Source organism: Crotalus tigris, unplaced genomic scaffold, assembly GCF_016545835.1.
Source record: "Crotalus tigris isolate CLP2741 ecotype Arizona unplaced genomic scaffold, ASM1654583v1 scf7180000024447.884657, whole genome shotgun sequence".
NCBI lineage: Eukaryota > Metazoa > Chordata > Lepidosauria > Squamata > Viperidae > Crotalus > Crotalus tigris.
This window is the reverse complement of record NW_024100616.1, coordinates 826,023-839,056: the sequence shown is the minus strand read 5'-3', so window position 1 is coordinate 839,056 and position 13,034 is coordinate 826,023. Positions and strand designations below refer to the sequence as shown.

At 40.3% G+C, this 13,034-nt stretch overlaps 1 protein-coding gene across 1 annotated transcript in view; it reads right to left on the bottom strand.

Annotated features, from left to right (window-relative positions):
- LOC120303017 (vomeronasal type-2 receptor 26-like) overlaps positions 1-6,343 on the bottom strand; it is a 32,085-nt gene extending 25,742 nt beyond the window's left edge. The window contains exon 1 of the mRNA XM_039332100.1: positions 6,297-6,343. Coding sequence (XP_039188034.1) covers positions 6,297-6,343 — 47 coding nt within the window. The remainder of the gene's footprint in view (positions 1-6,296) is intronic.
- Between the last annotated feature and the right edge of the window lie 6,691 nt (positions 6,344-13,034).

The following is a 13,034-nucleotide window of genomic DNA, read 5'->3' as shown; positions in this document are numbered from 1 at the left end:
AGATTCAAGATTTGTAGGATGAAGTGCAGAGCCATATTAACAGCATCATCTACTGATCTATTTGTTCAGTAGGAAAATTGCAGAAGGTCTAACAGCAGATCTGTGATGGTTTTCAGATGGGCCAGCACTAGCGTTTCAAAGGTTTTCGTAACTATGGATGTCAGTGCAACCAGTTTGTAGACATTTAGTTCCTTGATGGTTTCTTCAGCACTGGGATCATAGTAGAGCATTCGAAGCAAGAAGGAACACAATACATCTCTAGTGATTTATTAAAGATGTGGGTGAAGATGGGGGCCAGTTGGTCAGCAGAAGCTTTCAAGCAAGAAGGAGTTAACTTGTCTGGACCTGGTGCTTTTCCAGGCTTTTGTCTATGAAATAGACCTTGCACATCATTTTCAGTGATCACCAGAGGTGGGGAGCCCAAGGGGATGGGATCAGTTGTAGAAGGCATGGTTGTTATTGGTGTATCTGAGATGGAGATGGAGGTAACAGTTGATGTGATGGGCCGTTGCCTCAAAGCCGTGAGGGTCTGGATGGGGGTTAACAGACTCAGGCTCAATCCTGACAAGACCGAGTGGCTTTGGATGTTGCCTCCCAAGGATCATGTCGACTGTCCAGTGTTGACTCTTGCGGGGGAAAATATACCCCTTTGGAGCGGGTTCGCAACTTGGGTGTCCTCCTTGATCCACAGCTGAATTCGGAACATCATTTGACGGCTGTGGCTGGGAGGACCTTTGCACAAGTTCATCTGTTGCACCAGTTGCGACACTACCTGGACCGGGAGGCTCTCCTTACAGTCACTCATGCCCTTGTCACCTCACGTCTGGACTACTGCAATGCGCTCTTGGGGCTACCCTTGAAAAATATTTGGAGACTACAGTTAGTCCAGAATGCAGTCGCGCTAGTGATAGTGGGTGCTCCTCGATACACCCACGTTACACCTATCTTCCGTGAGCTGCACTGGTTGTCTATTGGTCTCCGGGTCCAATTCAAGGTGTTGGTTATTACCTTTAAAGCCCTATATGGCTCAGGGCCAGGCTATTTGCGAGACCGCTTACTACCTCATAGTTCCCTACGTCCGGTTAGATCCCACAGGCTGGGCCTCCTTCAGGTCCCGTCGGCCAAGCAGTGCCATTTGGCGGGGCCGCGGAGGAGGGCTTTCTCTGTGATGGCACCCACGTCTTGGAACCAGCTCCCCCCGGAGATTAGGACCGCTCCCACCCTGTTGGTTTTCCATAAGCTGCTTAAGACCTGGCTTTTCTGGCAGGCCTGGGGTTTATAAAATCTGACCCCTGGATGACTGTAATTGTACTGTTCGTTTGTCATGTTTTATGTTGTTTTTATTGTTAGCCGCCCAGAGTCCTACGGGAGTGGGGCGGCTTATAAATTTTAAAAATAAAAAAATAAAAAAAAATAAAATAAAAATAGTGGTTGCTTCTCAAACCTACAGTAAAATGCATTCAGGTCATCTGCCAGTTGTCAATTCCCTTCAGCATGGAAAGGTGGTTTGCTATAACCAGTGATGTTGTTAAGTGTTTTCCACACATTTACTGGCTCATTTATTGAGAGCTGGTTCCTCCACTTTTCAGAGTAGCTTCTTTTTGCTGTTCTGATCTTGTTAATACATTTCTGCCTGATTGTACAGCATTTTATCTCCTTTCCTGTGGGCTTCCTCTTTGGCATGACATAGCTGCTTGAGTTTAGCTGTGAACCAAGGCTTATTGTTACTGTATATTCACAAGTTCCTGGTTAGCACATGTAGGTCTTCACAAAAGCTAACATATGATGTTACAGTATCTGTGACTTCATCCAAGTCTGCAGAGGTATCTTCGAAAACGTTCCAATCAGTGCAGTCAAGGCAAGCCTGTAGCTTTGTCTCCACCATCCAAGACTTCACTGATTTAATTGTTGGTTTTATGGTTTTAAGCTGGTACAAGGTGAATCATACAATGACCAGAGTGTCCCACAGCTGCTCATGGTAAAAAATTATAAGCATTTTTTTTAACGTTATGTAGCAGTGGTTTAAAGTATTCTTGTCTCTAGTAAGATAGTTGACAGGCTGAAAATATCTTGGTAGCTTTTGGCTTAAGAGCTGTTGAAATCTCCTAATACAATGAGGAGTGAATCTGGATGTCTCTTTTCAGCTCACATAATCTGGTCAGCTAGAGTTTGTAATGCATTGTTTATGCAAGCTTGTGGAAGAATGTACGTTGCAAATAGGAGAAATGAGGAAAACTCTTGTGGAGAATAAAATGGTTTGCAATAGATAATTAATGTTGATTAGGGGACTGGAGGCTAAAGCATATAAGGAACGGTTGCTGGAATTGGGGATGTCTAGTTTAATGAAGAGAAGGACGAGGGGGGACATGATAGCAGTGTTCCAATATCTCAGGGGCTGCCCCAAAGAAGAGGGAGTCAAGCTATCCTCCAAGGTGCCTGCAGGCAGGACAAGAAGCAACGGATGGAAACTAATCAAGGAGAGAAGCAACCTGGAACTAAGGAGAAACTTCCTGACAGTTAGAACAATTAACCAGTGGAACAACCTTCCTCCAATACTGGAAGTTTTTAAGAAGAGACTGGACAGCCATTTGTCTGAAATGGTATAGGGTTGGACTAGATGACTCCAAGGTCCCTTCCAACATTATTATTGTTGTTGTTGTTGTTGTTATTATTATTATTATTAATGTCTCTAAGTGCACATCACATAATTTCTTCAGTGTAGTTACATTTTTACACCATTGGTTGTTGATATAAAAGCAGAGACCCCCCTCCCTTCTTTTTTACCAGATGGTTCTGCAATTCTGTCTGCCCTCTGTATCGGAAACCCTGGGATCTGCAAGCTACTATCATCAATCGACTCATTTAACCAGGTTTCCATAAAGCAGGGGGCTGCTGATTTGTAAAAATCAGAGTTGCATCTGTTTAAAAGAAATAATTAACCCATCTCATTAGCGAGTGAATGCAAATTAGCCGAAAAGAGTGAGGGAAGAAGGGTTTTTATTCCATTTTTCCTTAGTCTATTCAAAATCCCTGCTTGCTTACCCCTTCTTCATCATCGTCATCTTCTCCTTTTGTTTTTGTTTCTTTCCATTGTTCGGAGACAGCTGACACTTCCTCGATCAGAATCTCCTCCACATTTGTAAAGGCAGGAGGGAGGGACGTATAGTCGCAGAAAGATGTCCATTAAAAAAATGCTGCTTGAGGCTTAACAGTTTATCTCATGAATATGAAATATGAAGCGAGCCACAGAGAATAATTAAAAAACAACAAAGCTATCAGGGGGCGTTGCATTGAGGCTGCCTTCGGCGGCACTATCTTGAAGTAGGAAAAAAAATTCCTCATACATTGTGCATTGGTGTAAAGGTAATTGAGTCATTTTTGATTGACCCTGTGTTTTGTTTCTACATAACTGTTTTGTGTCTGAGAAGCCACAAAATGATAGAAGCCATGATGCCTTATCTGCAGTTTTCAGCCAATTCCTCCAATTTCTGAAGATCTCTTTTGTTTCAGCTCCTTCCTTATTTGATGAATGTCCAGTTCAATAACAGTGCTGGAGAGGAAATCTCCTTCTCAGAAAAAGGACTGGGATCTGCTCGTTATGACCTTCTCAACTGGGTTCTCCTCCCCAATCGATCAGTTGTCCTTCTGAAAATTGGGCAAATAAATCCTGGGGCTCCCCCAGGTCAGGATGTCACCATTCGCTCTGATGCAATTATCTGGCCTACAAAGGTGAGCTTGAAGATTCACTCTCTCCTGTGGATGCAAAACTTCCTAACTAAATTATTGAATCAGGAAACATGACAGCATGACATTTGGTGAAAAACGTGCTTTACATGTAAGACATTTGAGGTCTGATTTGGGTCAGGATTGGAAAGAACTTCATGTAATGAAGTTGGCTATTAGAGCAGGCAACAATGATTTCTAAGGACCATTCCCATTATGGAATCACACACAAGAGACAAAATCCAATAATTGAGGCTCAGTGCAATGAGTTTTTTTTAGTATGCATTGGAGGAATTTTCTCCAGGAAGCCATAGGGTGGACTCACATTTAGACATTACAAGACAGAAGGAGTAAATGATGCAGTCATACCTATGGACAGGTAATAGAAGATGTATGTTATGGTTCCGGCTAATGAAACACTTCAAAGTACTTCCAGGCATTGATTTTCCTAAAAGTCATTTATTGTTACAAAATGTCGGCACAGGCATAACGGAGATGCCAAGATCTAAATTCTCTTCCCCTGAGCAATTAAATTATCAACATGTTCCCTCCCCAAATTAGCTGTCACGTTATCCAATTAGTATGAAGATCAAACGTTTCCTTCCTCTCTCTTTCCCTTTACCCTCTTCTGCTCTGCATTAACTCTAAAAATACCAGATAGTTCTGCATATTGTCAAAGCAAGAATATACAGTATTTACAGTGTTGACAATGTAAGCATAGATATTCATAATTTGCAAAACACAACTTCTTTCCCACTATTCTACTGTTACTATGCTCAGTAAAAAAATATTACCTTAATTAAAAAAAAATATCAGTTACATGCAAGTGAAACATTGATAAAGCATACTGAGAACCATGTTCTTCAAGGTTGCCTCAATTAGCACATGTTCCTTTCATGTTTCTATTTTGCTAACACATTCCGACTCCTTCAAGAACATGTTTTCTTCACACCATTCACTTGAATACTCATGTTTCATTATTTCCTAAAAGCCACAGCTCAATGTCACAAGTCTTCCTTTCTAGGCCAAGGTCTCTACTCCAATCTCCAGCATCCACAGGAATTAATGTAGTGCCACTGAACTGAATTCCCCAGGGGCTCTTCCAGCATTTTGGGAGACCTGGTGAACCATGTCTGAAAATGGCCACCAAATGTGGAAATGGATAAAAAAATCACTTGAGCTATCTACAGTATTTCTCTTTTCTCTCTTAGAAGGTACCCTTTGCCAGGTGTGGCATGAAGAGGTGCCGTGCAGGAGAGAGGAGAAGTGTCCCAGAGGGCAAGCAGGTGTGCTGCTATCAATGTGTCCCTTGTCCAGAAGGGACCATTTCTAATCAGACAGGTAGAGCATACATCAAATATAGATCTCCCTGGATCAGTGAACCATTCTGTGAATGAAAATATTGGTTTTAGTTATCATTGTTCATAGAATTGATAGGATTCAAAGTACAGGGTACAATTTTCCCTGTAAATCACTTCTTTCCCTTTTCAGAATACTTGGTGCACAATTGTATATCTTTCTCCCTGTGACCTGTTTCCCTATAAATCAATTTGGATCAGGAAAAGAGACCATTCCCTCTCATGATATTCAGTGCAGCTTTTTATGTCTCCCTCTGTTGCATTTTTGACATTCTCAGCACACATGAAAAGATAATGTACACAAACACACACACACACACACGAGCCAGATTTCTGGGTGTTAGAGATATATCACGTGGATCACTCCATCATTTCTTTGGGAGTTGGCTATAGCACAAAGGGACAGTCATGTCATCTCTGAAGGTGAGATAATGTTCATCGCACATGATTACATAAATACTCTTAATTCCAGATGCAGCTGAATGTGATCCTTGTCTGGAAGATCAATACCCTAACAAGGATATGGTCAACTGCACTGCCAAGAAGCTCCACTTCCTTGCCTATCAAGACCCCCTGGGATATGTTTTAACTTCTTTAGCTCTTTTCTTTTCCCTGATCACAACTGCTATCGTGGTGATTTTCCATAAACATCATGACACACCGATTGTCAAGGCCAACAACCGAGATCTCACCTATGTCCTCCTGGCTTCCCTCCTACTCTGCTTCCTCTGTTCCTTTCTCTTCATTGGTCAACCTGGGAAGCTCACCTGCCTCTTCCAACAATCTGCCTTTGCCATTCTCTTTTCCCTTGCAGTTTCTTCTGTCTTGGCAAAAACTGTCATGGTGGTTCTTGCCTTCATGGCTACCAAGCCAGGGAACAGGACAAGGAAACTTTTAGGAAAACCACTGACCACGTCCATTGTGATAGGTTGTCCCCTGGTCCAAACAGTCCTTTGTGCTATTTGGCTGGCAATTTCTCCCCCATTTCTCAACTTAGACCTCCACTCCTTGTTTGGAGAGATCATCTTAGAATGTAAAGAAGGCTCAGCTTCATTCTTTTATGCTGCCCTCGCTTACCTGGGTCTCCTAGCCCTTGTCAGTTTCACCGTGGCATTTCTAGCTAGGAAATTGCCTGACAGCTTTAATGAAGCCAAGTTCATTACTTTTAGCATGCTGGTCTTTTGCAGTGTTTGGATCACCTTCATCCCCACCTACCTGAGCACCAAAGGGAAGTCCATGGTGGCCGTGGAGATCTTCTCCATCTTGGCGTCTGGGGCTGGTCTCTTGGCTTGTATCTTTTTCCCCAAATGCTACATTATCCTACTGAGGCCTCATCTGAATAGTAAAGAGAATATAATGAGGCAGAAGAATTGCTGATTTATGTGGAGATTGGACAATGTGATGTTGGGATATTTTTGTATCAGATCTGATTTTTGAAATAAATCATGAAATGCAAGAAAATGTCCATTAATTGGAAGTAATGTTATGTGACTAAGCACAAAATATTTGTTAATCAGCAACAATCACCGATCCTTTTATTCTTCATTCTTTCTGGTTCTCCCCAGTGAGGCCCCAGAGATCAAGATAGAAGTAAACGTTTGTATTAAATATGTGGACATTAGTTCCCAACAGGACAGTTTCTCACTTTATTTTTTTTTTAATTAAAGAGTCTTCAAAATTTTTCTGGTTTGGGTTCATTATCAATGAAAATTATTTTATTTTGTATTTTATTTTCCCAAAAGGTCACTCCTCTTATAAATTGTGTCATGTAATTTATATAACAAATTATATATACGGCCTGACTTTGGTACTGCAAACACACACAAGCATGCACAAATACACAAACACAGCGACAAACTCTATATTTGGCATTCTGTTCATATGCCCTCCTTCCTCTGAGAATTTATTTTCCTTTTAAAACTCATCTGCAGCTTCTCCCTATACCAAAAATGTCATTCTCAATGGTTTCTGTAATATGCTCATGACTATTATCAAAGCTACCTGCTATTCCTCCATTAGCTCATTTGTGGTGGGATTCAGCCAGTTCCCACCAGTTTGGCAGAACTGGTAGCTAATGTTTTGTTGCCCAGGCCCAGAATGGACTTCTGGAAGTGCCATCCATACAGAGAACTGGCTGTTCACATGTTTAAATCCCACCACTGGATCAATTTGCTATAGCAGATTATCTTTATCAAAATAATAAAGGTAGGCTGTAAACAAAGTAATAAATAAATTTGAACAGCAGCTTTTTGCCGATGTTCAGGTTCCTGAAGATGCCATTTTTGTGGTTAGGGCTTCCTCTGCTGATGAAAAAGTAGCAAACTTTTGGTATCTCCGTCTACATTTTGTTTCACATAAAAATTAGAACAAACCCTGGTTTAGATTCTGCCCAGCTATGGCAAACCAGAAAAAGTGGGGCAGAACTCTTGGAAATGGATGGTCTAATTCTGACTTCCAATTAAATAATTTGTCTTCTTTTGGACAGATTGCTAGGATTGGGAATATTCAACAAACCAAAGATACAAATACAAATTAGGTGAAACCTGGCTCAAAAACAATAATTGTGAGAGGGACCTTGGAGTCCTAATGAACAATCAGTTAAACACGAGTCAGCAGTGTGCAGCAGCAGCAGCCAAAAAAGCTAATACAATCCTTGGTTGTATAAATAGAATCAAAATCATGTGAAGTATTAGTACCACTTTATAAATCCTCAGTAAGATTACATCTGGAATACTGCATCCAGTTTTGTTCACCACATTATTAAAAAGATGTTGAGACTTTGGAAAAAATACAAAGAGTAACTAAGATGATTAAGGGCCTGGAAACCAAAACATATGAAGAAAGATTGTAGGAATTGCATATGGCCAGTCTAGAGAAAAGAAGGACTAAGGGGGGGGGGAGAGCAGTATTCCAGTATTTGAGTGGCTGCCCCAGAGAAGAGCAGGTCAACCTATTTTCCAAAGCACCAGAAAGCAAAGACAAGAAGCAACAGATGGAAACCAATAAGATAAGATGAGATGAGATGAGATGGGATGGGATGGGATGGGATGGGATGGGATGGGATAGGATAGGATAGGATAGGCAAGGCAAGCCAAGGCAAGGCAAGATAAGACAAGATAACATAAGATAACATAAGCTAACATAAGGCAAGGAAAGGCAAGGCACGGCAAGGCACGGCAAGATAAGGCAAGAAAGGCAAGATGAGATGAGATGAGATGAGATGAGATGAGACGAGACAAAAGAAAAGGCAAGGCGAGATGAGATGAGATGAGATGACATAAGATAAAATGATAGGATAAGATGAGATGAGATGAGATGAGACGAGACGAGATAAGATGGGATAAGACAAGACAAGACAAACAAGACAAGATAACCTTTTACTTTGGGCACAATGGCACACATCAAAAATGAAATTTAGTTGTCTGCTCTCAAAGTGAACAGATACATGACACACACCTAAACATACTATATACAACATATGTATAGACCCACACCCCTACATATACATAACAAATAAATATTAAACACTGTCCATCTTGAATTTATAACGGAAAGAGGAAGCTTGAGAGTTCACAAGGTTAATGCTGTATGGAATGAAACTGTGACTGAATCTGGATGTTCTGCTTTGGATACCATGAAGCCTCCTCCCAGAAGGTAACAAGGAAAACAAGTCATGAAGAGGATGTGTAGTGTCCCAGATAATCTTACAGACCCTACTCAAGGATCCCAGGTTGCTCAAGGAGAGTAGCAACCTGGGGTTAAGGAGGAATGTTCTAACAGTGAGAACAATTAACCAATGGAACAGCTTGGCTTCAGAAGTTGTGAGTGCTTAGTATATACCGAGAAGGTTAGATAAATAGAAGTATTAATGTAAGAGAAAATTAATCTTATTATATATAATACAGATAGGGAAATTTGGAGAGAGGAGTTGCTCGGATATTACCCCTGAACTGTATCTGAAGAAAGATGAGAGGGAAGAAAGGAGAGGAGAGAGAAAAGAGTAAAGGAGGGGAGAAGGAAGTAGGAAAGTTGGAGGAGAAGAGGAGAAGTGGGGAGAAAGGGGAGGAGAGTGGTGCAGGAAAGAGAAGAGGAGAGGAAGAAGAGGGAAGTAGGGAAGAGAAGAAAGGGAGAAAGAAGGTAGAGAAGAAGGAGTGTGGAGACAGTGAAAGGGGAAATGGCTGAGCAACACCAAAAGTCATGTGTATGTATTTCATTTTATTAAAAGTATCTTATATATGAATGTAAAAAGAATGTATGTTAACATCTGATAAATATCACAGTATATGTATGGGGGAGAGTTTGGAAAAATAAAAAATTATTATATTAAAAAAGACGTTGTGAGTGCTTCATTACTGGAGGTTTTTAAGAAGAGACTTGATAGCCACTTACCTGAAATTATTTTCCAAAGTACTAGAAAGCAAGACAAGAAACAATGGATGACATATCCTTATGTCTCCACTGCCACTGAACCCCTTGTGTCTTTGAGTTTCTGGTGTTTTCAGATGTAATGCCCAAGACCTCTTGCTTAACCAGAGCCACCAACAAACATCTTAGTTCATGCATGGCAAACTAGAAGACCTTTGTCATGTGACCAAGGTATCAGAAGGGGAACATAAAGGAAGTGCATCAGAGGCATTGCCATCAACAAAGCAATAGCAACAGCACTTAGACTTATATACCGTTCCATAGTGCTTTACAGCATACTCTGGGTGGTTTATATTATGGGCATTTCCCCCTCAATCTGAGTCCTCATTTTACCAATTTTACCATTTAACAATTAAGAAACAGTCTTGACTCTGTCGATGATAGTCTTTTAGGTCTTTGAAGAGAGCCATCACTACTAACACCCCTCCATTTTTTCTCATCTGTGTTAAAACTTCCCAATTCTAGAACTCTGTCCAAAACATGACAAATTATTACATTGGAAGACAGAAGTAGACCATCAATTTCCAAGGGTTCAGCCCCACTTTTGATGGTTTGCCTTGAATGGGCAGAATCTAAACCAGAATTTGTTCTGATTTTTACATGAAACAAAATCTGTATGGAGACACCCAAAATTTGCTACTTTTTTTAAAACAAAATTTTATTAAATTTATATAGGTGAGGAAAAATAGGAAAAAATACAGGTGTGGTAAAGGGAAGGGTAAAAGGAAAGGGGGATGGGAAGGAAATAAGGAATTAGGGTAAAATAAGGATAGGTACAATCACATATTTCAAAAACAAGCAACCATCCAGTTCATAATAATGAGTAAATATCATATTCAACCATTTTTAACAAAGCTTAAACTGTAACATATTAAAAATAATTAGTAAACAAATACATTGATCTATTAAGTAAACACTACTAATAAAATCACACACAAAAAAAATAAATCCTAACAATCAAAAGTAACAAATGAAAATCAGTAAATCAGGAAAAGTAATTGTATCATCAAAATGTTAGTTAGAAAATTTGCTACTTTTTCATCAGCAGAGGGAGCCCTGACCCAAAAAACAGCAACTTCAGGAGCCTGAGCACTGGCAAAATGCTGCTGTTCAAATTTATTTATTACTTTGTTTACATCCTACCTTTATTATTTTGATAAAGATAATCTGCTATAGCAGATGAGCCAATGGAGGAATAACATTGGATAATTGTCCTGAGCATACCCCAGAAACTTCCAAGAATGACATTTTTGGAATGTGGGGAAGCTGCAGATGAGTTTTAAACCTCTATAAGGAAAATAAATACTCAGAGGAAGGAGAGTGTATAAATAGAATAGAAATATGGAATAGAAATATGGAAAGCCACATACACAGTGTGCTTTTATCTTTGTGTTTGTCTCTGTGTGTGCAGTTCCAAAGACAGGCTCTGTAGGTAATTTGTTATGTAAATTAAATGACACAATTTATAAGGGGAGTGATTTTTGGTATACTCTGTGTATGAGAAAACAAAATAAAAAATAAAATAATTTTGATTTTCTTTTGCTGAAATGGGCAACATCTAAATGTTTCCTTTGCTAACATTCTGTTACATTTATACATAGTTCTACTCTTTTCCTTTCCTCCAACTTGTATCCTTCCTTCCTTCCTTCCTTCCTTCCTTCCTTCCTTCCTTCCTTCCTTCCTTCCTTCCTTCCTTCCTTCCTTCCTTCCTTCCTTCCTGCATCTTATTCACAACATGCTTATCAATATGGATAATGAACCCAGAAAAAAAAATTAAAGACTAAAGTGGGTGAGTCTGATAAAAGGATGGGTGATTGTTGTTGATTAACAGATAGTTTGTGTTTAGTTACATCATGTTATTTTACCAGTTAGTTAATGGACAATATTTTCTTGTATTTTCATGTTTTATTTTAGAAATCAGATCAAATACAAAAATATCTCAAAATCACAGTGCCCAATCTCCACATAAATCAGATATTCTTCTGCCTCATTATATTCTCTTTACAATTCAGATGGGGCCTCAGTAAGATAATGTAGCATTTGGGGGAAAAGATACAAGCCAAGAGACCAGCCCCAGATGCCAAGATGGAGAAGACCTCCACGGCCACCATGGACTTCCCTTTGGTGCTCAGGTAGGTGGGGATGAAGGTGATCCAAACACTACAGAAGACCAGCATGCTAAAAGTAATGAACTTGGCTTCATTAAAGCTGTCAGGCAATTTCCTAGCTAGAAATGCCACGGTGAAACTGACAAGGGCTAGGAGACTCAGGTAAGCGAGGGCAGCATAAAAGAATGAAGCTGAGCCTTCCTTACATTCTAAGATGATCTCACCAAACAAGGAGTGGAGGTCTAAGTTGAGAAATGGGGGAGAAATTGCCAGCCAAATAGCACAAAGGACTGTTTGGACCAGGGGACAAACTAATACAATGGAGGTGGTCAGTGGTTTTCCTAAGAACTTCCTTGTCCTGTTCCCTGGCTTGGTAGCCATGAAGGCGAGAACCACCATGACAGTTTTTGCCAAGACAGAAGAAACTGCAAGGGAAAAGAGAATGGCAAAGGCAGACTGTTGGAAGAGGCAGGTGAGCTTCCCAGGTTGACCAATGAAGAGAATGGAACAGAGGAAGCAGAGCAGGAGGGAAGCCAGGAGGACATAGGTGAGATCTCGGTTGTTGGCCTTGACGATCGGTGTGTCATGATGTTTATGGAAAATCACCACGATAGCAGTTGTGATCAGGGAAAAGAAAAGAGCTAAAGAAGCTAAAGCATATCCCAGGGGGTCTTGATAGGCAAGGAAGTGGAGCTTCTTGGCAATGCAGTTGACCATATTCTTGTTAGGATATTGATCTTCCGGACAAGGATCACATTCAGCTGCATCTGGAATTGAGAGTATTTATGTAATCATGTATGATGAACATTATCTCACCTTCAGAGATGACATAACTGTCCCTTTGTGCTATAGCCAACTCCTAAAGAAATGATGGAGTGATCCACGTGATATATCTATTAACAGCCAGAAATCTTGCTCGTATGTGTGTCTGTTTGTGTGTGTGTGTGTGTACATTATCTTTTCATGTGTGCTGAGAATGTCAAAAATGCAACAGAGGAAGACATAAAAAGCTGCACTGAATATCATGAGAAGGAATGGTCTCTTTTCCTGATACAAATTGATTTATAGGGAAATTTGGTCACAGGGAAAAGGATATACAATTGTGCACCAACTATTCTGAAAAGGGAAAGAAGTGATTTACAGAGGAAATTGTACTTTGAATCCTATCAGTTCTATGAACAATGATAACTAAAATCAATATTTTCATTCACGGAATGGTTCACTGATCCAGGGAGATCTATATTTGAAGTATGCTCTACCTGTCTGATTAGAAATGGTCCCTTCTGGACAAGGGACACATTGATAGCAGCAAACCTGCTTGCCCTCTGGGACACTTCTCCTCTCTCCTGCACGGCACATCTTCATGCCACACCTGGCAAAGGGTACCTTCTAAGAGAGAAAAGAGAAATACTGTAGATAG